Consider the following 27,130-nt stretch of genomic DNA (forward strand, 5'->3'; position numbering starts at 1 on the left):
TCAATGCAGCTGTTCAGTTACAAGTTACGCTGTTTTAAATGGAAGCACCTTTGAAAATGCAACAACTCAATGTACAGTTATTGAGTTGTAGCTGTTGAAATTCACTGATAATTACTAGCTGTATATTCACCTCTAAGATCTGGAAAAAGGAGAGGCAGACCAAGGAATTTCAATGTAAAACATTTCAATATAAAAAAAAATTCAAAATCTGGGCAAAGATTTTGCAGCTCTTTGCAGCTGGCAAAGTGATGTTGACCATTTTCTGGGATACCATGGGTGTTACTAACTTATTTTTGTAAAAAGTGATCACAGTCAACTTAGCTGGATACAGTGAGATAGTATGTACGTATGGGGAAGCACCTGGAACTAGTTCAACTCTGCCAGCGGTTATAAGAACTGAGAGAGAGAGAGAGAGAGAGAGAGAGAGAGAGAGAGAGAGAGAGAGAGAGAGAGAGAGAGAGAGAGAGGAGAAAGGAATGAAATTAGTAAGGCTTAGCAATACACCAATGTTGTGTCAACACAACAATGCCAATGTTGCATTCTGGTGATGTGCAACATTGGCAAGAATTTCCTTTTATGAAGTTGTTTGACATCTTCTCTATAGTCCAGATTTGGCTATGTGACTTTTTTTTTTGGTTAAAAGTTAAATAAGACTAAGATGAAGTTAAAGCAGCCATGAAGAGATGATTTGTCTCTCAGCCACAAGAATTTTACTTGAATAGCATGCAAAAGCTTGTTAAGCAACAGTTGAAATGTTTCAAGTTAGGTGGGGAATATGCAGAAAAATAATATCTTAAATTAAATACAAATTATCTCTGTTCCTTCAAAGGTTATATTATTATATATTATGTTATATTATTATATAGAGGCATTACTCTTCTGCCCACCCTTCTAATAGTTTTAATATTTCTTTTTATATATGAATTATAGAAAGTTATTTACCTCTACAGGAAGTGGCTCATACAAAAACTTTTTGAAAAAATCCTTTTTTGAGCTCTGACAAAGAAGAACGCAGATTCCTAAAAAATAATAAAATATTTTTTTAATGTACTTAAAGCACACACATTTCTTTGTATATCTTATATATTATTGTAGTAAGCAACAAGTAAAAAATATATAAATAAAGAAATACATAAGGAATTGATCATTGATTACAAGTTAGGAGAGTTAGTAAGTTACATCAAAATTAATTTTAACTCCTCTATATCACAGTTACACTTGGTGGCTTTCCCAAAATGTTGGTTATAGAAATTCTATAAGCAACATTTTGGGTATGAAATTTCTATACCCAATTCCTTGACATTCTCGGTTCCCTGATAAAGACTTAGAGATAAAATTTTGTAAATTTGATAAAATGCAAAATGTTACATTTAGACTAAGTGTAATACAAGTATAATTTTACTACAGATGTTTAGTTTTCTGCTATATACTACATACACCAAGTTACTGCTCTACATGTTTTGGAAATGACTTGCCATTTTATGAATACAATAAATAAATACTATCATTCTTTATCATATTCCCTCTTTTTTTTTTTTTTTTTAATTGGGACAACATACACTGACATCCTAAATTTCAATAGAAAATCATAGAGGCCACTGGTTACAACAATATTCTGGCAAATAAAAATATTAAGTTCAATACTTCCTTATTGTCTTAATGTTCCCAGTGACTAGCACTAGTGGCAAATGATACAAGAAAGCAAGCTTATACAGAATCAGCAAAAAAAAAAAAAAAAAAAAACACACTACACACTTCATTTGCCCATCCATTCTTATAATTCAACTATTCTTTCTTAAATTTATTCAAACTACCAATTTAAACATCAACACAGAGAAGTTCTGGATAGTAGGCAGCGGTAACACTTTGGCCATTAGGCATGAACTCTTTGTGCACCATTTCCTTGCTTTCATAGAAAGTGATGAGCATGGTTTTGATTTTTGACCTTTCTTGATGAATGTTTTTGACTTTGGGAGAGTTTGCCGATTTCCACCCCACATTTTGTTGCTTCATTTCAGAGTCATACCGGAAAAACTGTCTCTTCACCTGTAACAATCAAATTCAGGAAGTAAGGTTTGCTTTAAGTGAGTTCACCGCAGTGTTCAACTTGTGCATGTCACTGCTCATCTGTTAATGAATGTGAAACAAACTACACACAAACTGTCACTTTCTTTATCATGGTTTATCGTTTGTTGAATAGTTTCCTCATTAACACACAGATCATCTGAAATCATTCGAAGTGTTGCACATCGGTCATTGGTAATGATTTCCTACACCTTTCAGCCAACTCTGATGTTCAAATTATTTTTGCTGGGCCCAGGTGTTCATTGCCTTCCAGCGATTATCTTCTGTGGGCAAAACGCTTATGCCACTCAAATACACATGCACGACAGACAATTCTCTCTATACTTGCTTCATCATTTAAAACATTTCCATGGGACTCTTGCCCAATCAAATGCAAAACTTGATGTTTGCTCCTCATTCCATTATCCCTCCACAAAACAGGCACTGGAGAGAACATGCAATTCAGCTCATGCTATGTTCTGAAATGGTAGCAATTTCAGCTGACCTTGACTGCAGTGCTTGAGGAACAATCACTCATTTCATGTTTAGTTCTGTAGATGGCAGCACCAGCACTCGTCTCATAACATCAGTCTTGTTTTCCAATTGCCACACTGTGTATCTACTGTCTTCATTAAATAATTTGGTAGTATTATGGCTGTGCCAAACTGTCATCAAAACAATTCATATAACCATCTGTATATATGAATATATTTTTTTGAGTACATGCTTGCTGCTAGCTCTCTGAGCACAGGTGAGATTCACCTGTGCTCAGATATAGCTGATAACATTTAGATTGTGTTTTTGCTGCCAAAAACAGCTTCACTGTTACAACAGATGGAGCAAGCAAGCAATGTTTTCCACATTCTAGGTCTCTGCACCTTAAGTCAGCCGAATACTGACATAGATGGTGAAAATAACATAACAGTACATCAAATTATGGAAAAATAGGTATGCATCCTCTGGTTGTACTAATTATTTTAGTGGAAAACTTTATATGTTTTGATTTAAGTTGTTTCTTCTTCTTCTTCTTGGTCCTTAGCTGGCAGCTGGGGGAGGCGGTTCGCCACGCAACCAGTATGCTGCTGTAGGTGCCGCAGGATTTCGGACTTGTTCTGTGATGTTCTTCCATACTTTACGATCAATGGCATCAGTCCTGGCCTGGTTAAAGTCGAGATGTCGGCTCTTCAAGTCATTTTCCACTTGCTTGGCCCACGTTTTCCTAGGCGCAGTCCGTTGGATGCTCCATTGGGTGGGTCGTTGTCTCCAAAGGAGGGTGGATGGTATTCTGTTCGTGCCCATTCTACATACGTGGCCAAACCATCTAAGCCTTCGCTTCTGGATTTGGTCGGCAATGGTTGGTTGCTGTTGGCATCTGGTGCGGATGGTATCATTAGTGATGCAGTCACGAAGTGAGATGCCCAAAATCTGCCGCAGGTATCGCATTTGGAATACCTCAAGTTTGTTTAAATCTAGCTTGAGACAAATCCATGTTTCTGATCCATAAAGGAGAACGGGCAGGATCAAAGTCCGGAAGAGTCGGATTTTAGTCTCGGATGTTGGTCCTCTTCCACAGACACCATTTGAGCGAGGCGAATGCAGTGGCCGCCTGTCCAATTCTGCTGTGGATTTCCATGGTGGATGCAACTTTCTTCTCCTGGACCAGCGACCCAAGGTATTTAAAGTCCTGCACTTGCTCGATCTGGACGCCTTCGAGATAGATGGTGGCTTGCGACCCATCTGTTGTCAGGGCCTTTGTCTTATCAGCATTGATCTTCAAACCGTATGGCCGGGCAATGCGGGCAATGTCGTAAAGGATGTCCATGGCTTCAGAGTCATTACCAGCAAAGATAGCACTATCATTGGCAAACATCAGGTCAGTCACATAGTGATCCTTGTCATATTGTATGCCCCCATCTGTTTCTGAATGCTTGCCTCATAATGGCGTCGACCACGATGTTGAAAAGCAACGGGGAGGCTACATCCCCTTGGCGGACTCCAGTTTGGACGGTAAATTCCTCAGATAAATCGTTCTGGATGTGCACCTGGCTGGTTAAACTGTTGCATGCAGTTTGGAGGAGTCTGATGACTTTTCGAAGTACATGTTCGACCTCTAGTAGTTTCCATAAGGCAGGCCGATGGACACAGTCGAAAGCAGACTTAAAGTCAATGAAAACAATGACGGTTCGCTGTCCACACAGGATCCTCTCCTCCATCAGCTGACGGATGGCAAAGATCTGATCATAGCATCCTCGCCCGGGTCTAAATCCTGCCTGTTCTTCTCGACTGGTTTGCTCGCGATGTTTTTGCAGCCTTGACTGGATGATCTTCATAAAGACCTTTCCGATGATGGAAAGGAGGCTGATGCCACGGTAGTTCTTGCAATCCCGGTTATCATTCTTGTGGATCGGTACAATAATGGCTTTCCTCCATGTTGGCGGAATTTGTTCAGTGTACCAGATGGTTTTGAGGAGTGAGTGTAGTCGGCGAAGCAGTACATCGCCCCCGGCTTTGATCGCTTCTGTGGTGACTTGGTCCACTCCTGGTGCCCTGCCATTCTTCAGGGATTGTATGGCTGCTTTCACTTCTTCTACTGTAGGCTCAACATCGACCATGGAGACTTCAGGGGATCGATCGATAGTGCGGCTTCTGGCGGTCCCTGAGGTGGGTCGTGATTATACAATGCTTTGAAGAATTCACTCCACCGTTGCAGGCGTTCGGACGGTGATCGCATGAAGGTCCCATCAGCATTCTTGATGTTGAAGTTGTTTCAGTTTAAGTTATACATTCTAAGAATACATATCTATTCTAAATTTATTTTTAAATTCTTTAATTTCTGTAATTTATTTTTAAATGTAACATAGTGATACAATACAATGCAATATTTGATACTAATTATGTTTAACCATTGCATTGTCAGCACCTCCATAGCCAGGTGGGCACGAGCAGCAGTGCATAGCACACGCTTCTTGATTAGACCAGGGTTCGAGCCCGTGACCACCAAATACGGAGGATGTGGAAAGGTCAGGGAATGACCACCGCATATCCCAGGAGTAATATCGCCTTAGTTGCTAATGCTCCTCCAAATAACAATAACAAACCATTGCATTGTTTCAGATTTCATCATCCATCACATCCATTTATGAAAGTATGCGTAGATGGATGTGGCACAATATGCCAGTGACTAGAAGGGTAAGAATAGTGGAAAAAGAAGTATAGTAGATATATAATAGGTGAAAGAATGTTAATATCCTAAAAGTTATGATGAATTAAGAAAATTATGGGCTGAATTACAAAGCCAATACGAGTTAAGTCATCCGTAAAGTAAAATTATTAATAATAAGGTAAAATATAATCAAATAAAATAAATACAACAAATAATAAAACAAATATAATAAAAAATAAAATATAATAAAAAAAATAAAATAAAAAATTACAGTAAAGTCCTATTATTCTAACCACATTTCTTTTTTCCAATGTTAACTGTATGCATCTCCATGCATTTATTGGTTCAAAATACAATGATAGAGGTCACTATTTTCCCATCTTTTTCCATTTCTTCATAGCTCTCTATCAAGTCCATTATGCTGCTATAAATTGCTTCAATGTGGTATGGTTGACATACATTGACATACCCCACCTTTTCCCTTTAGCTATGTATTATTTTCTCACCAGCTTACTTCTGCTATGGCCGACCGGGCTAGCCGGGTGGGTAAAGTGCCTGCCTGGCAATCCAAAGGCCGTGGGTTCGATTCCTGTCTCGGGCTTGGATCAAAGTACTGCAAAGACCTTGGGAGGTGCATTATGGCCACAGAAGCCTATGCGCCAACAACTACCAAAAAAAACTTCTGCTATGCATTACTTGAAAACTCCAGGTATTGTTTTCGGTTCATTTCTTGACGTGTTTTGACTTACATATTTTTAGGCCTGTTTTTTCCCTGCATTACAAGCATTTGGTATTAGCTTCCTTTTATGTTAACACTTACAAAGCCAGAGCCTATAAGGTTGGGCTTCATAACACCAGCTAGCTCAGTGTGATTTAAAAACTTTTTCTTGGCTTTTTATCTTTCTACTATCTATTTCTACCTTTCTTCCCATTTGTAAAACTATTAGGGTACACGAGGGTCATACAAACCTTCCTACTATCCTCCTTCTATTGTTATTTTCATCTTTATTTACATAAGCACTACTTTTTCCCGTCCCTATCCTCAATTTAATACCTCACCTTATACTATGTGCTTGTTCCAAATTATTTAATTCTAAGTCCTACACAAAACTCTACATATTTTTATTAAGAACACCTTTTCCTTTCTGAAAACACTCAACTATGTTTTATTCTAACTTGATCTTTATTTTTACCTTAATAATTGACATTGCATTGCAACTACCTTGTCCATACTGTATAAGAATGTGCTAATTTAATTTTTTTTTGCTTTTTGGCCATACTATGGACAAGTATAGAAATGCAGTTCCTGATACATGGTCAGGTGTAGTCCCCTGATAAAATACTTGACCACGTATCAATATTTACTTTAGCTGACATCAGATTCTGCACATCTGCCTTGCCTGTATTTGACTTTTATCTAAATATGTCCCCCCATATCTGATGACAGCTCTACCATTTTTATTTAATTTACTTTATTATTAGTAATTTTACTTTACAGTTGACTTAACCTCTATTCAGCCCATAATTTTTTAAATTCATCATAACTTTTAGGATATTAACATTCTTTCACATATTACATATCCACTATACCTCTTTTTCCACTATTCTTACCCTTCTAGTCACTGGCACTTTGTGTAATTTTCACATCCATCCATGCACACTTTATATAATATATCTATTCATACATACTTATATATATATATATATATATATATATAAATGTACATATATATAGACTGGAAATTCTGGGTTGGTCACTCACAGTAACAGAATTTTTCTGGATATATTGGATGGATGTGTTCTGCACAACTGAAAATTCTAAAAGGGAAGCATTCAGGAAAGTAATAATTGTAGAAACTGCTAAGCTTTTTATGCCAACTAAACTATTTTGCTCAAGATTTATACTTAAATGGATGTCAGATAATTGATGACCTTAGTGGCAAAGAAGAAAAATGCATAGGATTATTAAAAATTACCAGTGAACAGAGAAACAACTGCAGTAAATATAAACTAGTCTCCAATCGAGTCACTAATGGAGTTAGGCAAGTTAGGGCAGATTGTGAGAAGTTTTTGGCTAAGAATGCAAAGAATTCTTTGCTTTGATCATGTCTTTAAATGACAGGCATTTTCTTTGCAGGTAATATCCATCAAGAAATGAACTCACAAAACTTTCTAGTGATGATTGACAAACTGACTTAAAATGAATTTATTAAAATAAATAAATAATCTACATAAAATACTAAAATAGAGATAAAATATAAAATAAAATAAAAGCGTCAAAATACAATAAGATAAAAGCATTAAAATACAATAAAATATGGATAAAACTAATAAAATATACAATAGCTTTCAAGACAAAGTGTCTCTTCACAGCTGATCAAGTGCCAATGAATTTTACTGCTGCTGTTGCAGAACAAATCAAATTTACAATTGCAATGAAACAGGATTTTGTTATTACATGCTTATCATGTTACAAATACTGCTAGCTTGTAAATTCAGAGAACAAAAGGCACAGGGTTTTTAAGTGATGGAAGACAGGGTGACATTGCTGTTTTGTGTCAATAGAACTGACTGACACACACACACACACACACAGAGACAGAGAGAGAGAGAGAGACACACGCACGAGTCAAATCACTGTGCATAGGAAAATTAAGGGTGCTAAGATGTTTCCACCACAGAAACATGCAAGCATTAGCATTTTATATCGCCACAGTAAGAATGACAGCAGCGATTTTTGAGGAATAGTTTTAAACTTTTTGTGCCATCTGTGCCTACTCATTGAAAAAAGAAAAATATGGCACCTGATGCACTTTTGCTGCTGGACAACTGTTTTGTCCACCCTCCTGCAGAAAATCTCATAAGCCCTGATAGTAAAATAAAGATGAGCTATTTACCAAAGAATACAACCTCAAATATCCAACTGTTGGATCAAGGTATTATATTGATAATACAATATTTCTTAGTTGGTATGAAAAGCCTAGTAGCTTCCAAGATTAATTCTTTGAATGCTTCCCCATTTAGAGTTTGATGTTGGTAACATCATCGGTTGGCCCCACTGTATAGAATTTAAAAACTGTCTCAGACCACCGTATTCACCTTTATGAGAGCAAAAACCCTTCCCTTTACCCCTGATGGTAGTTACTTTTTCGAGTAAATCCCAAATCAGCATAGTGTGATCACTGCCACCTAGTGGTTCCTTTATCTGCAGATTCTTAATGCACAAAGAATCACTACTGATAATCAGATCAAGAGTATTACTCCCTCTAGTTGCCTCCCAATCATGTTGCTGTAGAAAACAATCATCCAATAAATCCACAAAAGCCTTACTAGTGTGTGAGTGACCAAGCCACAAGTTCCAGTCAATATCTGGGAAATTAAAATCACCATTATAAGACAATCTGATTTACTGGCCTACTCTATTTCTCTGTACAGTTTTTCATTATACTCATCTGAATCATTAGGCCTGTAACACAATCTAACTCTCAATCTTGCTTTGCTAGTGTTTATGTCACACCAAACTGACTCAACACTGCACTGTCCACCCATATCAACTGGCTGCACTTTCTAAGAATTTATGTGTTTCTTAACTTATAGCATAACCCCTCCTCCCTTCCTATTCTGTCTATCCTTTCTGTACACGTTGTACAGAAAGGATAGAGGGCGCTGACTCTCATTAAAAATTACAGGCTCAGAAAAAGCGATGTGTTTGCCATTTTATTTACCTAATTGTTATTTTATGAACTTTTTAAGTAGCCATGTAGTTCTAGATAAGCTGGTTATTTTTATTTTTAATTTAGATAAGAGTTTTTGTAGATTACTACTTAATATACATAAAACAGTTGTTTCATTCGAATCTTGCAGCCATTGTTTTTGAATAGAGTCGTAGGGAATTCAAATTTTTTAATTGTGGTAACTAAGTAGCTCTAATGTAAAATTATAAAGCGTAATTCGCATCCCTGCATTTAGTATTCTATTAGATAGTGTAGTATTGACAATTGATTAATTAAATTTATTGATCTTATTAATTTAAAATATCATGCCCCAGACTAGAGCAGAAAAGGAACGGGCACAAAGTGGCAGGAGTGCTGTGACTCGGGGGAGAACTGAGGGGGGAGGGGAGATTCTCCAACACATAACAGCCTAAAAAAATGGAACGGAACATGATCTAGCCAAGAAGGATGTCTTTGTGTGTGTGCCAAGTGCAGAGAGTGTCTAGAAATTAGGCATCAACTCAGTATTCTAATGGGCATCTATGAGAGCTTGAGGTGTAGGGTAGATGCCCTTGAATAAATTAATATGAGGGCCCGTCAAGCTCTCAGCTGCCCAACTCAATGCTAGAGCTCACTCCTGGGCATCAGGCAACACAGCGGCAACCTCCAAGGCAGAATGTGTTGGTCCCACAGGAGTTAGTTATCGTCGGTGACTGTATTGACAGGGAGACGGGGAATATATAGTGTAAAAAGGATAGATGGAATAGGACCAGGGTATGTCTGCCAGGGGCAAAAGTTGATGACGCCGGCACTAATGACATTAAGAGTAAGAGAACTGCAGATTTACTTAACAAGTAAAGGTCAATGTTGCAAAAAAGTCGTGAATTAGGGTTAAATTTGAAAGTGTCTGCAATTCTGCCCAGACACGACAGGAGGGAGTAAATGATGAGAGCCTTGTCAATCAATTCGGCCCTGGAGGAAATCTGCAAGGCTCAAGGGGGAAAATTTTTTTCAACCTGGTCTGTGCTTGTTAACAGGAGAGACTGCTCCTACACAGATGGGATACACTTAAATAGAAAGGGTGCAAGAATATTTGCTGGTGCTATCGAGGCAGTGTTAGGTGGGTCGGAAAACTGTAGCATGGGGGGATTCACAGACTAAAAGGTTAAAAGCAGCTGCAGGCACAGGTGAAGGTGATTCTTGCACTACTTCTATTAGAATAAGCAGCGGCATCGAGCGAGGGGTGTTGGGTGTTTCAGGGACTGATGGCAGTCATCGTGAAACAGGTAGGTATATGCAATGTGTTAGGGTAACTAATAATAAGAATAGGTACATGTATACTTGCATGTATACCAAATGCTAGAAGTATAGTAAATAAATTTGATGAATTTAAAGTGTTGGTCAAGACAACAAAGGGGGATATTGTTGGGATAGCAAAGACATGGTGTCACACAGATATAAGGAATGCAGAACTGGAATTTGGGGAGTACAATGTGTACAGAAAGGATAGACAGGATAGGAAGGGAGGAGATGTTATGCCGTTAATTAAGAAAAACATAAAATCAAAAAGAAGTGCATCCAGTTGATATAGATGAACAGTGCACTGTTGAGTCAGTTTGGTGTGACATAAGCACTGCGAAAGCAAAAATAAGAGTAGGAGTGTGTTATAGGCCTAATGACTCGAATGACTACAATGAACAATTGTACAGAGAAATAGAGTGGGCTAGTAAATCAGAATGTCTTATAATGAGGGATTTTAACTTCCCAGATAGACTGGAACTTATGGGTTGGTCACTCACACACTAGTAAGACTTTTGTGGATTTACTGGATGATTGTTTTCTGCAGCAGCATATTCGAGAGGCAACCAGAGAGGGTAATACTCTTGATTTGGTTATCAGCAGTGATCATTCGTGTATTAAGAATTTGCAGATAAAGGAACCATTAGGTGGCAGTGATCACAGTGTACTAATGTGGGATTTACTTAAAGATATAATTACCATCAGGGGTAAAGGAAGGGGTTTTTGCTTGCGTAAAGGTGACTATAGTGGTCTCAGACAGTTTTTAAATTCTGCACAGTGGGACCAACTGATGATGTTACCAACAGCAAATTCTAAGTGGGAAGCATTCAAGGAATTAATAGTGGAAGCTACTAAATGTTTCATACCTATTAAGAAATATTGTTCAAGGGTTAGGCCTAAATGGTTGTCAAATGAACTAATGAGACTCGTGGCAGAGAAAAAAAATGCATGGGATGCATATAAATTATCAGGCGACACAGAAGCCTATGATATATAAAAGCTAGTCTGTAATCAAGTCACACAAGAGGTTAGGCAGGTGAAGGAAAATTATGAGAAATCTTTGGCTAAGGATGCTAAGAAAAACAGCAAGGATTTCTTTACTTATATAAACTCTAAAAGGAAGGGGATGAATCTGATTGGTCCACTTGATATCGATGGTGCAACTGTTGATGATCCTGCTCAGATAGCAAACAAACTGAATGAGTATTTTGCATCTGCATTCACACATGAGGAGTTATTAAGGTTTGAAAATGCCACAAGGTTATCAAATTGTAACAGGGTGCTTAATTATTTTGTAATAACTGAGAACAAAGTGGGGGAGAAATTGTTGAAGTTAAACATAAGAAAGGCACCTGGGGTGGACTGGTTCTATCCAGTTATATTAAAGGAGGTGGCAAAGGAAGTAAGCAAACCCTTAGCCATAATTATGAGAGCATCCTTGGACTCAGGGGAGGTCCCCATGGACTGGAGATGTGCAAATGTGTCCCCAATTCACAAAGGGGGATCGAAGGGTGACACAAGTAATTACAGACCAGTTAGTTTAACTTCTGTTCCGGATAAAATAATGGAGTCACTGGTTAAAGATGCATTGCAGGATCATCTAGACAAGACTGCAGCAATAATTCAGACACAGCATGGGTTGTTAAGGGAAAGTCTTGTGTGACAAATTTGATTGGTTATTATGATGTGGTTACAAAGGAACTGGATGCAAAAAATAATTTTGATATCATATACTTGGATTTCAGGAAAGCTTTTGACACTGTTGCGCATGGAAGACTACTGTACAAATTGGAGCAGAATGGTATTAAGGGTAAGTTGCTACAATGGATAAAAGGATGGTTGAGTGGGAGAAGACAGAGGGTGGTAATCAGTGGGTGCTGCTCTTCGTGGACTAATGTCATTAGTGGAGTCCCACACGGTTCGGTGTTGGGTCCACCGTTGTTTTGTATATTTATCAATGATATTGATGAAGGTATATATCAGGCTTAGTATCAACGTTTGCAGATGATACAAAGGTTGGCAGGGTTGTTAACGATAGTAATGGCAGTGCATTACTGCAACAGGATCTAGAAAATTTGGGCAGATGGGCTGAGAAGTGACAACTGAAGTTTAACATTGAAAAATGCAAAGTACTGCATATGGGTAGAAGTAACCCCAGAGAAACGTACCAACTGTACTACACTTAAGGAGATAGAAAATGAAAAAGACCTGGGAGTAATTGTGCAGTCAGATATGAAGTTTTCTGACAGTTGTTATTTGATTTTTTTTTTTTTTTTTTTTTTTAGGAGCATTAGCAACTAATGCCATATTGCTTCGGGGATATGCGGTGGTCATTCCCTGACCTTTCCGCATCCTCCGTATTTGGTGGTCACGGGCTCGAACCCCGGTCTAATCAAGAAGCGTGTGCTACGCACTGCCGCTCCTGCCCACCTGGCTACGGAGGCGCCCCCCGAAGTTTTCTGAGGAATGCAGACAGGCTGTCAGGGCAGGTCATGGGGTGTTGTCAATGACATACAGGAATTTTGTTACCAGGGAAAAGGAGGTGATTGTCCCTCTGTATAAGGCAATGGTCAGGCCCCGCCTTGAGTACTGTGTGGAAGTCTGGAGGTCTCATTTTAGGAAGGATATAGATTTACTTGAGCGTGTACAGAGAAGGGCAACAAGATTGGTGATGGGAATGAAGGGATCCTCTTACTAGGAGAGGATTAAGTTCTGCAGATTGCAGCAGCTGGAGACTAGGCATCTGCGAGGTGATCTTATTGAGGTGTATAAGACCTTGAATGGGTTGAGCACGCTGAATTCTGATGGGATTCTTCCATTTGTTCAGATTACGAACCTAAGGGGGCCTAAATTGAAATTGAGGAAGAACAGATGTAGAATAGATGTATGGAAATTTGCCTTTAGCCAGCGGGTGGTTAACTGCTGGAACAAACTTGCATCTGTCGTTGATAGGTTAAATAAATTTAAGGAGGAACTGGACAAATATTTAGAGGGGATTGTTTTGTAAAAATTTTTTTTTTTTTTTTTTTGGCTGATGCTGCATAAGCTTATACACTTGCTTTCTTGTATCACATGGCCACTACTTCTACTCCCCAAATTCCAATTCTGCATTCCTTATATCTGTGTGACACCCTGCCTCTGATATCCCAACAATATCTGCCTTTGATGTTTTGACTAACATCTCAACTGATATCCCAACAATATCTGCCTTTGATGTTTTGACTTACACCTCAAATTCATCAAATTTGTTTACCAAACTCGTAGCATTGGTGTACACACAAGTATACATGCACTTGTTCTTATTCTTATCTACTCGAATACAGCCCATGTATTTATTTGTTCCACGATGACTCCCAGCAGTCTCTGAAATCCTCTGCACCTCGTTTTCCAGGCTGCTGATCATTCCAATAGAAGCAGTTCAAGAATCATTTTCACCTCTGCCAGTGGCTACTGTTAATCTATTAGTCCGTTTATTTCCCCAAGCTAGTGGTTTTCCGGCCCACCTTACATTGCCTCGATAGCATCAGCAAATATTTGTGCATCCTTTCTATTTAAGGGTATCCCATCCCTATAGAAGCAGTCTCTCCTGTTAACAAGCAGCACAGACCAACCTGGGAAAAATTCTACCCCATGAGCCTTGCACAATCTCTCCAGGGCCGAATTGTTCACAAGGCTCACATCATATACTCCCTCCTATCGTGTCTGGGGAGAATTGCAGACACTTTCAAATTCAACCGTAACTCACAGATTTTTTTCAACAGTGACCTGTACTTGTTAAGTAATTCTGCCGTTATCCTACTCTTAATATCATTAGTGCCAACGTGTACAACAATATCACCTTTTGTGCCCTTAAAAGATGATATCTGCTCTACAATATCATCAACTTTTGCCTCTGGCAGACATACCTTGGTCCTGTTCCACCTATCCTTTTTGCACAATATATTCCCTGTTTCTCTGACAATAGAGACACCAACAACAACTAGTTCATGTGGGAACAGTGCATTCTGCCTTGGGGATTGCCGCTGTGTTGACTGATGTTCAAGTGCAAGCTCTGGCATTGATGTGGGCAGCTGAGAGCTTGATGGGCCTCTCAATTTAAATCCTTCAAGGGTATCTACCCTGTTCTTCAAGCTCTTATAAAGGCCCATAATAACAATGAGTTAGTACTTGATTTCCTCACTCCTTACATCGAGCACACACAAAGACATTCCCCTTGGCAATATCATGTCCTGTTCCTGATAGTCCACAAACATCCAACAAGCAGTAGATTTCAAAAGGCTGTAATTCAGAGGACAACCCCCCCCCCCCTCAGTTCTCCCTGAGCCACAGCACTCTCACTACCTTGAGCCTTTTGCTTTGCTGCTCTGGTCTGAGGTATGATTTCAATACAATTAAAAATATAACACTAAACTTATATCCCATTACGGTTATAACACTATATATACATATATTTCAGTATAGAGTTTTATTTCCGACCGAGTTTAGTTATACGAATATCGTATCTCCTACAAGTTAAGTTATATGTATTAAGTTAAAAAATTACATTTGTAAAATCTAAGTAATTATAACAAATAATAAATTTAACTATCTATTGCCACCCATGTGGTTCGAACTCTTACTAGCTATATATGCCAAATCAACTATTCTAAAAGCTCTACGAATATTACTGCCGTACGTTATGATCTATGTGACAAGTTAAATTATAAAAACAAGTAAGTAATGCTATAATTTATAATCCTCTGCTGATACTGATTACACTGCTCTAAGTTATGTAGAAACTTCCAGTACCTGTTATATCGATAAGAAAACAATGGCGGCAGATTCAAATAGTAGTGTTGATTCAATGCCGGCAGAAATTGACTGTGGTTTTCTATGCAATTATAAGGCTGAGTAAAGAATAAATGCGCAAAATTAATCAGAAAATCACAAAAAAATATTATACTACTAAATTTAAATCAAAAGTTATACAAAAACAACAATTTCAAATAAATAAATAAAAAAAAGTCAACTTAGCAGCTTTGAACAGTCTGGCTCCCACTAGCCTCGTCAGCAGACTCAACCATGCTTTTCTTTTTTTCTTTTGAGAACTTTCCATGGACATTAATTAATTTTTTTTATTAAAAAGGAAAGATAAGAAAACAAAAATTTATAAACACACACCAATGTTATGTAGAGTAAGCCTAAGTCCAATTTCTAAACAAACAGCATATGTAATTTTTAAGACTGCTGCATCTTTCCAGGATAGCTTTGAGTTTATTTGCATCACTGAACTTACCTTCTAAAGCTGTAGTTCAATCAATAAAGTAAAATAAAATAAAAACCAAGAAATAAAAATAAAGTGAAATTAAATAAAATAAAGACAAAAAAAAAAATTAAAATAATAATAATTATTATTTGACCGTCTTTGTAAATTAATCATGAGTCCCAACAACCTGGGTTGCATTTGCCTAATACAAAGGCAAACGAAACATTGAGACAAATGAAACAACAAAAGAAATTAAAAGTGATATTATAAAGTTTATTCATAGGAGGTCATGTTACAGATAGCAATTGTTCTAATTGCTCCATGAGGCCTGTAAAAAATCAACAACTATAAATGTTCACAGAACCAGTAAATGCATTGTAATAAAATTGCGAATGCATTAAAATTTGAAGCATGTGAAAGGGAGGGGGGGGAGGGGTCTAACCTTTGACTGTGTTATATCAAGCCATGTTCTATTGGGTCTACAATGTAATATATTTTGTAGGTTATTATAAATTTAGAATCAAGTAAAATGGAACAGTAAAAGGAACTTATTTATTTGGAATGAAGGGAACAAAGTAAGTTTCTGAAATATATAACTTTAGTTAATTTCATGCAATTTTCAAAACTCTCATTAAGTTTCCCTTACTTAAAATGGAGGTATGTTCTTTATTACCCACATTAAACTACAAAATATAAGCTAGACATTGTTCATTACTGCCCCTTAGGATGGTAGTGAGAGTAAGTAATATGATGGAAAAAAAGCCATAACTAGGCTTTACTACTCAAAGGGACTAAATATGATTGAGTTAAAAGTTAACTGATATTTAAATTAATTAAAATATAAAACAAACAAAATTGGAGCTCACAGTTAAGACCTATTACTAATTTTATATGATCAGGTACTTAATAAATTAGACAGCAAACATTTCTGTTCTAAGTTTAATATTTGTACATGAAAATAATGGCTAATTCTAATTTTATTCACAAAATTATATATATTATAATCATGCTCCTTGAGTTCTTTTAAACAACGAATAAATAAATTAAATCAAAAACACTTATATATTTTTAAATTAATACCAATTAATAAAAAAATATAATGCACTGACCATCTTCATCAACCAAAGGTCTATTAGCCCTGCCAACCATTTGTAAAACATCTGTAATGGGATAATCTTCATACCTAAAATAATAAATAATAATATGTATGCATGTATAAATAGTACTTGTATGTGTAAGTACACAAAGTGGCCAAAATATACATTCTAATGATGGAACTGATGAAGACGCTTTGTGAGATAAGGCAAAACAGAGCAAAAACTTGGTTAACGAGAAAAAATGATGGAACATTGGTACTGATGAAATACAATAAGCCATCGATTTAATGGACCTCAATTTAATGGACAGTGGAGCTGCCTGTTATTTCTGAAGTCCAAACCAGGCTTTTCATCCAAATTGGACCCAGTGAGATGTGATTACTTAAGTCTGATGGTATTCATCATCAGTTAATGAATAGGCTGGTTTGATTTCACTTATCACTGAAGTCCAAAGCTCAAACCAGGCTTTTCATTCAAATTGGACCCAGTGAGATGTGATCACTTAAGTCCGATGGTATTCATTATCAGTTAGTGAATAGGCTTGTTTGATTTCACTTATCAATTCAGGATAGACGTGCGGAAATTTGCCTTTAGCCAGCGGGTGGTTGGTTGGTGGAACAGACTTCCATCCCTTGTGGTGGAGGTTGATAGCCTAAATAAGTTTAAGGCTCAGCTGGACAGGTATTTTGAACGAACAGAGGGGTGAAGTGGAAGTGGGTTTTTTTTTTTTTTTTGGCTGATGCTGCATAAGCTTGCTTTCTTGCATCAAATGCCTCTACTAATGCTAATGTATCAGACAGAAAAACCAAAATACTGTTATTAAGCATTTTTCATTTCTTTTATGACCACTGAAGTAATATGTTCAAATGCTGTACTTAATTTGTGTTTACAGTTCCTACTGCTATCGTTATACAGAAACTATAAACAAAACCCAATGTGTATGGGTCTTGCATCCTTTGTAAGGTTCACATCATCATCTTCCATCAACCTGCACAGTGTGTCAGACTTCAATAGGGAGAGATCTCAATCTCCAATGAGAAGAATAATTAGCTCTACAGACTAAATAAGCTTTTCTACTTCAGACAATTGATGAGTGCAGTGAAATGTAGTATTACAATTTGTAATGTTTTTTATTTTATATTATAGTACCTTTTCATAAAATATGCAGTTGCTATACAGTTATATTTATTTGTTTCAAGTTTAACAGATGACTAGATTTAAAGGACAGGCATTACTTCACGTGGTCCATTAAATTGATTTTTTTAAATTTTAGTGAATGTATAAATTTAACTTTTTTGAAAATTACATAGAAAAAGCTTTCAACAGAAATTTGCATCTGCTAGTGATGAGAAGATACAAAAAAAGAATAAATAAATAAAAATAAAATAGTAAGTACAATGTATAAAATAAAATTAAAGTTTAACTTTTTGGCAGTATCACAGGACATCATTAACTGAAAATGTAAATGGCAAGAATATATTTGCCATATGCAAGTACAGTGGGTTTCCCAAGTGTCACATACCAAGGGAGGTCTGAGTTCTAATATGAATGGAAACTTAAGGAATTCTTAAAGATCCCTTCAAGTGAAGCTGTAGTTAGCAATTGCAAGCAGAGGGAAACATGGAATAACAGGGAGGGTTTCTCTCCTTGTTATTCCATGTTTTAAAGCCTACATAACACAAAATCAGTTTATTAATATATATTTATACAGATATAATGAACAATCTGTTCAGCCCTAGAGAGATTGGATAGGGGGAAGAATTTTTCCCAGCATGGCCTGCACTAGCTAATAGGAAAGACTTTTTATATTACATAAATACCATAAATAAATAGCTTAAGTATAATAGGTGCAAAATTATGTGCTGATGCTGGTGAGGCAGTGTTAGATGGGTTGTAAAACTACTATTGGTGGGAGGGGGATGCACAGGCTAATAATTTAATGGTGGCTAAAACTGCAAAAAAACTGACTCTTGCAGTGCTTGTATTTAGATATGCAGTAGCACAGAAAGTAAGATGGGTATGTGTGAGCGGGGATTTACAGGGCCTTCTGGAGGTCCTCATGGGACAAATAATTATGCAAAATATGCTACAACTTGCTAAGAATTCAAACAAATGCACATATATTTGCATGTGTACTAATGCTATAAGCCCAGAAAATATGAATTAAGTATTGGTTAAGGTATCAAATATGGATCTCATATGAATATTATAAACATGTTGCCACTTTGTAGGCGATACACAAACACGGTGAATACAAAGTGTACAGGTGGGGGGGGGATAATTGAACTTATAACTTAATGGTCCAGGAACCTGGTAATACACATCTCATATTCTGCTTGTGTATTTTGTCTAAAATTGTGTTCACAGGATGATTTGCATTGTGTTGGATGAGAAACCGACACAAAAAAACTCTACTTCCTTCACTTGAAAACAGCAAAGTAAGTAATCATAGACTTGTTTGCTTGACTTCTGTGACAGGAAAAATGATGGAGTGAATATTTACAGAAGTGATGCAGGATCACTGTTACAATGCTGTTATACAATGATCAGAGCATGGTTAGGAGATCTTGTCTGACATATTTGATTAGCTATTATGAGGTAGCCACAAAGGAAATGGATGCAAATAGAATCATTCTGATATCATATTACTTAAACTTAGGCAAATCTTTTGATACTGTTTCATATGAATGAGTGCAGTACAAATTAGAGAAGTGTGGTATTAGGGGGCTGTTACCACTGTGGATGAATGACAGGAAATGGACAGTGGCAATAGTTGAACATTAATCTTCATGAACTATTATAAGTGAGTCCCTCGGGGTTTTATGTTGAGTTCTTTTTTTTAATATTTACTTTTTATTTACATCAATATAATATAATAGTTTTTGCATTAATATTTATTAATAATATTGATGTAGGCTTATCAAGTTTGCTGATAACACAAAAGTAAGGTGGCTAAGACAGATATCAAGGTATGCCACTAATAAAGGCCTGTATAAATTAGGCAGATGACTTGAAAAATGATAACAGAAGTTTAACATTTATAAATGTAAGGTACTGCATCAGAATCACATGCCATTTGGGTTCTAGCAAATTCAAGGTAGTAGAGAATGAAAAAGAACTAGGAGTAACTGTACAGTTCAGCATGACATTGTGAGTAGTGCAGACAGACTGTTAAGGCAGCTCATCATTGGAGTTCTATCAATAATGTACTAATTTTGCCAGCAGATATAAGGAGGTAATGGTAGGGCCAGAGCTTAAGAAACTTCATTTTAAGGACACAGATCTGTCAGAAAAAGTGAACAGAAAAAGTGCAGACGAGCAACAAGATTACTTGGAGCAAAAAATGAAATGTTGGCAGGATGGTCAATGACAGTAATCAAGGTATGCTACTGCAACAAGATTGAGAAAAATTAGGCAGATGGGCTGAGAAATGGCAAATGAAGTTTATTATTTACAAATGCAAGATACTGTATATAGGTAGCAATAATCCCAGATTAATGTCTTGTGGTGTTCTGCAGTGCATTTGGTAAAAAATGAAAGATAGTTTGATAATCCTGTATATCAATGATATACAGGAAATTTGGTGATTATCCCATTGTACAAAGCAATAGTTGGGCCGCCTCTTATATACTGCATATAGATTTAGAAGCCTCATTTTAGAAAGAATGTGGATTTTTTTTTTTTTTTTTTTTGGCTGATGCTACATAAACTCATGTGCTTGCTTTCTTGCATCACATGCCTCCATTGCTACTACTATTACCTGTTTGGAACAAGTCCAAAGAAGAGTAACAAGATTAGTAAGGAACAGAAAAGGATAGGAACAGATACTCTTACCCAAGAAAGACTTCAATTCTGCAAATTGACTGGGGGGGGCATTCAATAAATTATCTACCTAAGGTACTTCCCATAGTTATATTACAATGATAATTGATTTATCATATTCCTACACATCAACTTGAAGAATCATACTCATTTTAATCCCATTATGTTTTTAGGTTGTGCTGCTGTAACAGCAAAAAGGAAGACACCTGTACTTATATCAAATTATCATAGATTTGCTGAAATTGGGGCGTCATTCAGTCATTAAATTTCTCACCAAAGAAGGAAATGGACCAAAGGCCATTCATGAAAGAATGTTGGCTGTGCATGGCAACAGTGCACCTCCAGAGTACCAGGTGAAATTCTGGTCAAAACAATTCAAGTGGGGTAGAGTGTCCATTGAAGATGATCCATGTCCAGGAAGGCCTGTGACAGCAACCACTCCAAAAATGTGCCAGACTGTGGAAATCCTTGTGCTGAATGACAGACATTTAAAGGTGCCCCAAATCTCTAGGAAATGTGATATATCTGAGGGAACAGTTATAACCATTTTCCATGAATATCTGGAGATGACTAAGGTCAGTGCAAGGTGGGTCCCCAGATTTCTGACCCCTTTGCAGAAGCAATTCAAAGTACAGTGTTGTGAGGAGAACTTTATGGAGGGGATCCTGAAACTCATCTCCAGAATTACAAGTGATGAAACATGGGCCCATCACTTGGATCCTAAGACCAAGCAAGAATCAATGCAATGGAAGCACAAGGGTTAACCCCATCCAAATATCTTTGGACACAACCTTCAGCTGGCAAGATTATGCCATCATTTTTTGGGATGCTGAGGGAATTTTGTGCATTCATTACTTGGAACACAAGCAGACAGTCACTGGGGAGTCATATCCATCCCTACTGTACAACCTAAGGGAAGTTATAAATGAAAAATGCTGTGGAAAACTTAGAGGTGTGCTTACTTAATTCACAACAATGCACAGGTCACACGTGGTTGCTGTTGCTTCGAGTCTGTGACTTTACAGAACTTACCCATCCACTTTACAGTCTGGATCTGACCCCCAATGACTATTCCCTGTTTCCACACCTCAAGAAAAACATACATGGACATCGCTTTGCTGATGATAATGAACTGAAGTTGCTGTTTCTGTGTTCTTTGATGGACAGGACAAAGAATTTTATTTGTCTGGTATTTCCTCATTGCCAACAAAATGGAACAAGTGTATGAAGTTCAGGGGGAGTTACAAAAGTTACATTAAAAAATAAAAACAGATTTTTGCCTCTATCTCATTTCATTCACAGGTAGCTAGATAATTTACTGATTGCCACTGACAATATCTTAAAACTTAGCACTTGCAAGGAGATCTGATTGGATTGAGTAAGCTAAATGCCAATGGAATCCTTCCTGTTGCCATCAGCAACCATCCTTCTTCAGTTTAAGTTTATTCCTCCATAAATTTAAACTGAGGAAGGTTTGTTATTTGGTTTTTAGTAGCATTAGCAACTAAGGCCATATTGCTCCGGGGATATGCGGTGGTCATTCCCTGACCTTTCTGCATCCTCCGTATTTGATGGTGATGGGCTCGAATCCCTGTCTAATCAAGAAGCGTGTGCTACGCACTGCTGCTCCTGCCCACCTGGCTATGGAGGTGCCAACTGAGGAAGGATGGTTGCAAGACAGATGTGTGGAAATTTGCTTTCAGCCAGTTTGTAGTTGATTGTTGGAACAAACTTCTATCTGGAAGTATGTTCCAAGGATCAGACAGGTGATGTGGGAAGTGTTTTTTTTTTTAATTTTTTTTTTTTTTTTTACTTTTGCTGTATAAGCTTCCTTTCCTGCTACTAATACAACAATAAAACATGGCTAGGCTGTCACATTTGACTGTATTCCATTAAAATTTTATGTTCAGTGACACAAGAAGTGTTTACAGATATTACTATGTTCCATAAGAGCAATAAAATTGAGGTAATTTGCCCCAATGTATAATATACACATTTTCAAGGGAGGTATATGCTATCTAGACAAAGGAAGCACATCCATTCCTGAGCATTGAATGAGGGTGTTCCACCATTTCCAAGCACAGTAAATGGTTTTTACTGCCCTTGGCAAAGTTGGTATTAACCACTTGAAGATATTACCCCAACAGTTGGATGTATTTTTTATAAAACATTTCTTCGACAAAAAACATCATGAACTAGCTTATAACTCCAACAAATGCACTACACACAAAACAATTCTTGTGTTTTTCTTTATTTTTATTTTTTAAATTTTTATTTCAACATTCTGATTTAAAATTTACAACTTCAAAGTATAAACTATTGCATGTTATATATTTATTTAGAAATATAAAACAACATAAAATGGAAAGCATATTTATAAAATAATTACAGAATAAAAATATCTAAACTCACGTATGAATTTTTCCATTGTAATTCTGTGTATCCATCACAATTACTAAATGAGCTGAAAGTGAAAGACCCCAGCATAAATTACGGGGCACTACCACCACTTGAATTGCTCCACTATCAAATAATTGCTCTATAATTCGCCGATCTGAATTACTTAGTCCTTCATGAAGATAAGCTACACCATTTCCCACTGTTTCTTTTAAAGTCTAAAAAAAGAAAATTTTATATAAAAAGAAGATTCTGATTAGATTCATATAAAATCAGACAAACATTAAAGGAAGATATCACAAAAATAAATGAGATTTAATTTACTGTTGTAATAAAGGAAGTAACATAATAATCATATAAAACAATTTCCATTTATTCTCTAGATGGCCAAGGCTAGAAGAGTTTACAAATTCATTTTGACTGCATAAATAATGAATTATTAAGGTTTTCAGCACAGCAGTTTGCAATGGGCCAAGCACATTTTATAGTGTTTTTGGCTTGAGCCTATTATGCAAGCTCAAGCCAAACTACTAACTACTATGCATGTTCACCCTGTAAATAATACATGTTGAAATCCAGAAAAAACAGTTAGAAATTAAGAAAACAAAGGGGGAGGGGGAAAGAATTTCAACTTTCAAGTATCATTGTTAATATCAGAAATTCTATTTCAAAATTTATTCTTTAAACCTTCTACAAGTATGCATATGCATGTGTGTGATATGTCAGCAAAAAAAAAAAAAAAAAACTCCCACTTTATATGCCCAATAAGTTATCCAATCCTTCTTTATTGAACCAATTCCCATCACAACGAAGTCTGTTGCAACAACCATTCTCTAGCTCAGGCCTGGGCAAACTATGGCCTGCGGCCCGCGAGCTTTAATGGTATTTTCGAAAAAAGTTTACTTATTTTATGCCTTTTGCGACGCCTTTTTGAAAAATAAATTTGTGTATGTAATACATTATAGAATTTGTCGACTCGTAAATTGTTTTATCAAATCTGTATTGTTCAAATTGAGATAGAATTTGAAATTGCGCGTGAACCAGAGCGAGCCAACGGGCACTTTTATAACGGTATAATTTGAAAAATGTTTAACAGTAACAGAGTTGAAAAATGCTTAACAAGATATAATTTACAATGGAACAAAATGGTCAGCGTAACAACTGACGGAGCAGCAAGTTCGACAGGTAAAAATGTTGGAGCGTTAGAGAAAATTAAGGATAAAATTTGTGAAAATTATCCTGATTATAATTTAATTACAATTCATTGTATTATATATCAACAAGTATTATGTAAAAATGTGTTAAAAGTTGAACACATCACATCTTGTATTATTAAACTAGTAAATTTAATACGATTGAGGGGCCTGAAACAAAGATAATTCGTTCAAGATATTGAACAGACATTCCTTATCATAGCCAAATTCGATGGCTTAGCTTAGGAAAAGTTCTTCGGCGAGTATTGGATCCTAAAGATGACATCGTTCTATTTTTAAAACTGAAAAATATTATGGACTTTCCTGAATTAACTGATAATAACTGGATTTGTGATTTTGTGTTTATCCTGAACATCGTGACACACTTAAATACTTTCAACACCGTGTTACAAGGGAAAAATTTATACGCCCATGATATGGTAAAAAGTTTGAATGGATTTCAATTAAAACTCCAGTTGTTCCTTCGACATTTATTGATTAGCAAGGTAGACCACTTTCCAACCATGAAGTTGCTGAAGATTCCAGAAAGTAAATTTGAAAAATATTGTGAAATTATCAACACTGAATGACGACTTTTCACGAAGATTTGGTGACTTCCGAAAAATTGAGACAAGTTTGGCAATAGTGCGCAACCCATTTTCAATAGAAATAGATAGTGCACCAAGCAGTGGTGGATTTCCGCACAGGCGCACACCTGGGGTCTCTTAAATCGAGGGGGCCTCAAATCTCAGGTCTCAAAAAATATATATAAATAAATAAAATTGTTTCATTTTAAATTTTTACACTCATCTTTATTACCGTTACTGAATAAAACTATAATTTAATATGAGAAGTTAAACTCTTATGCGAATATCCCCACATATTATATGAAATATCTATGCAAACTAAGTGAATCTGAAGTAGAATACATATTATCATTAATGCTAGATTTTATGTATTACTGTTAGATTTGGGAGGGATGGTAGTTGTGACATTTTTTCATTTAAACATTAGTTAAAATATGTATGAAAGAATTGCACAACAAAAATGATTAAAACCGCAACACCAAATCTAGAGCGCGTGCTATAGTAAAAACGTGCGCGTAGAATGCACACTGTAGTGGTACCGAAAGTATTTAGAGGGGGCCTCAAAATTTAATTGCGCCTGGGGCCTCTCAAGTGCTAAATCCGTCACTGCCACCAAGTGAACCACAACTTCAGATTATAGATCTGCAGTGTAATACCGGTTTAAGGGAATCGCACCGTCATGAGGAGATCGGCAAATTTTACAATACTCTAAATTCGACGAACTTAAAGATTTTGTGCGAAAAATGTTGGTTATTTTTGCATTAACCTACATATGTCAACAAACATTTTCGATCATGAATCTAAATAAAAATTCTTTACGATCAAGCATCACTGATGAACATTTACAAGCAGTTTTAAGAATCTCAACTACAAAATTAACACCCGAAATTAAAAAAATGTTAAAAGATGTAAAACAGTTCCATTCATCTCATTAAATTCTTGATTGTTAGAGAATAATTTTTTTTATGTTATATTTTTTCTTCACGATAAAAAATAATATATATCTAAAAATAGTATTTTATGTGCGGCCTGCCTTCTTTTTGAATTCCTAATGTGGCCCTTCAGCCAAAAAGTTTGCCCAGGCCTGCTCTAGCTGGGAGCAAATTTCTACATCTATCCTGCAGCCACACTTTTCCCATTAAAATTTATGTTCCCTTCTATGTGGGCATTATCCAAGAAAAAAAAAAAAGAATGGCATCACAGCACAGCACTGAATTTATTCAATATTTAAAACTGAAGTATTTTGGAGTCTTATATACTTCATCTCAAACAGGTCTCCAAGCATATGTCCAGTTTCCAGATGCTCTAAGAGTACCCAAGGATGCCCCTGACTAATCTTGTTGCTGTTCCCTATATCAATTCCTCCACATCTAAAAATGAGGCTTCTAAACCTGTATATAACACATTTGTTTGAAACTCTACAGGAATGTGTCGAGTTATTTATTACTGTATATCTATTATTTGTGTTTACTAAGTAAATACAAATATAAAGAGTAGTTGTTTTTAGATTTACAGTAGCTGCAAAAACTGGCACAAGATTAAAAAAATAATAATAATAATGATGCATTTTATATATTTTTTTTGTTTTAATTTTTTTTTTACTTTTTTTAAAAATAAAATTTCGATTTTTATTTTTGACAATAATGTTGCTTCACTGATTGGCCATAAAGTCACAAAAGAGGGGAAAAAACATTTAAAAGTATTTACATACATAATGATTTAAAAATTAAATGCTATTGTATCACATAAAATGATTGTTGCAAGCTGCAATGAGTAATTTTTAAATTTATAGTTTATAGTAAATGTATGAATTTATAGTTTATAATTTAAAATATAGTTTTTCCATTTCTGTAAATGTTGATGTTCTTTGAAAAAACTCACTCCATACATAACATACATAACTGCAAGTCTACAGCTATGCAGAGATCACAACTGAAATTAAATTATAAAATTCAAAAATGAACTGGATGGAATATAAGAATACAATATATCATTTTTATGAGTCCTGCTGGTAAAAAGATTCTCTACTTAAGAAAAAACCTGTCATTATCTATCTTGCTGTAGAACGTTTCAGTTTTATGTTGCTGTTATAAAATTTAAAAAGAATCATGATTACTATCTATTTCTCTGGTACCTCAATGATGGTCAATAGCATCCTTGCACCATATGGCTAATAATAAAACCAGTCGTAAAAAGTACAAACCAGTGGTGACTGCCTGCATGTGGCTCACACTATCTCAAGCAGCCTGCCAAAAATTAAAAATATTAAACTCAAATATCACCATTCTCAAAAAATTTAAAAATCAACAATTTCCTCTAATTGTTAACTGTGTGCTTTACAGCACACAGTTCCAAGCAATGCTGCAAATAGTGCAGACTTCAGTGTACTGACATCAAGTAGTTGTTAATTTCATGTGCCTTTACTTTTAACAGCACTCGTTTATTAACTGCTTACGAATGACCAAATACGAGTTGTGGCACCACTTAGATGCCATTTTACATCAGTGAACATGCTAAATGGAAGCAATATCAGCAAATCAAAGGATTTAT

The 27,130-nt window shown here is 36.2% G+C and overlaps 1 protein-coding gene across 1 annotated transcript in view; it reads right to left on the reverse strand.

Annotated features, from left to right (window-relative positions):
* Brr2 (U5 small nuclear ribonucleoprotein l(3)72Ab) overlaps nucleotides 1–27,130 on the reverse strand; it is a 570,943-nt gene that overhangs the window by 84,232 nt on the left and 459,581 nt on the right. The window contains exons 33-35 of the mRNA XM_090384330.1: nucleotides 22,816–23,018; nucleotides 16,594–16,667; nucleotides 943–1,019 (exon numbers count right to left, since the gene is read on the reverse strand). Of these exons, the coding sequence (XP_090240456.1) occupies nucleotides 943–1,019; nucleotides 16,594–16,667; nucleotides 22,816–23,018 (354 nt within the window). The remainder of the gene's footprint in view (nucleotides 1–942; nucleotides 1,020–16,593; nucleotides 16,668–22,815; nucleotides 23,019–27,130) is intronic.

This window comes from Mastigoproctus giganteus, chromosome 11 (assembly GCF_048544385.1).
Source record: "Mastigoproctus giganteus isolate SK-2022 chromosome 11, ASM4854438v1, whole genome shotgun sequence".
NCBI classification, from domain to species: Eukaryota; Metazoa; Arthropoda; class Arachnida; order Uropygi; family Thelyphonidae; genus Mastigoproctus; species Mastigoproctus giganteus.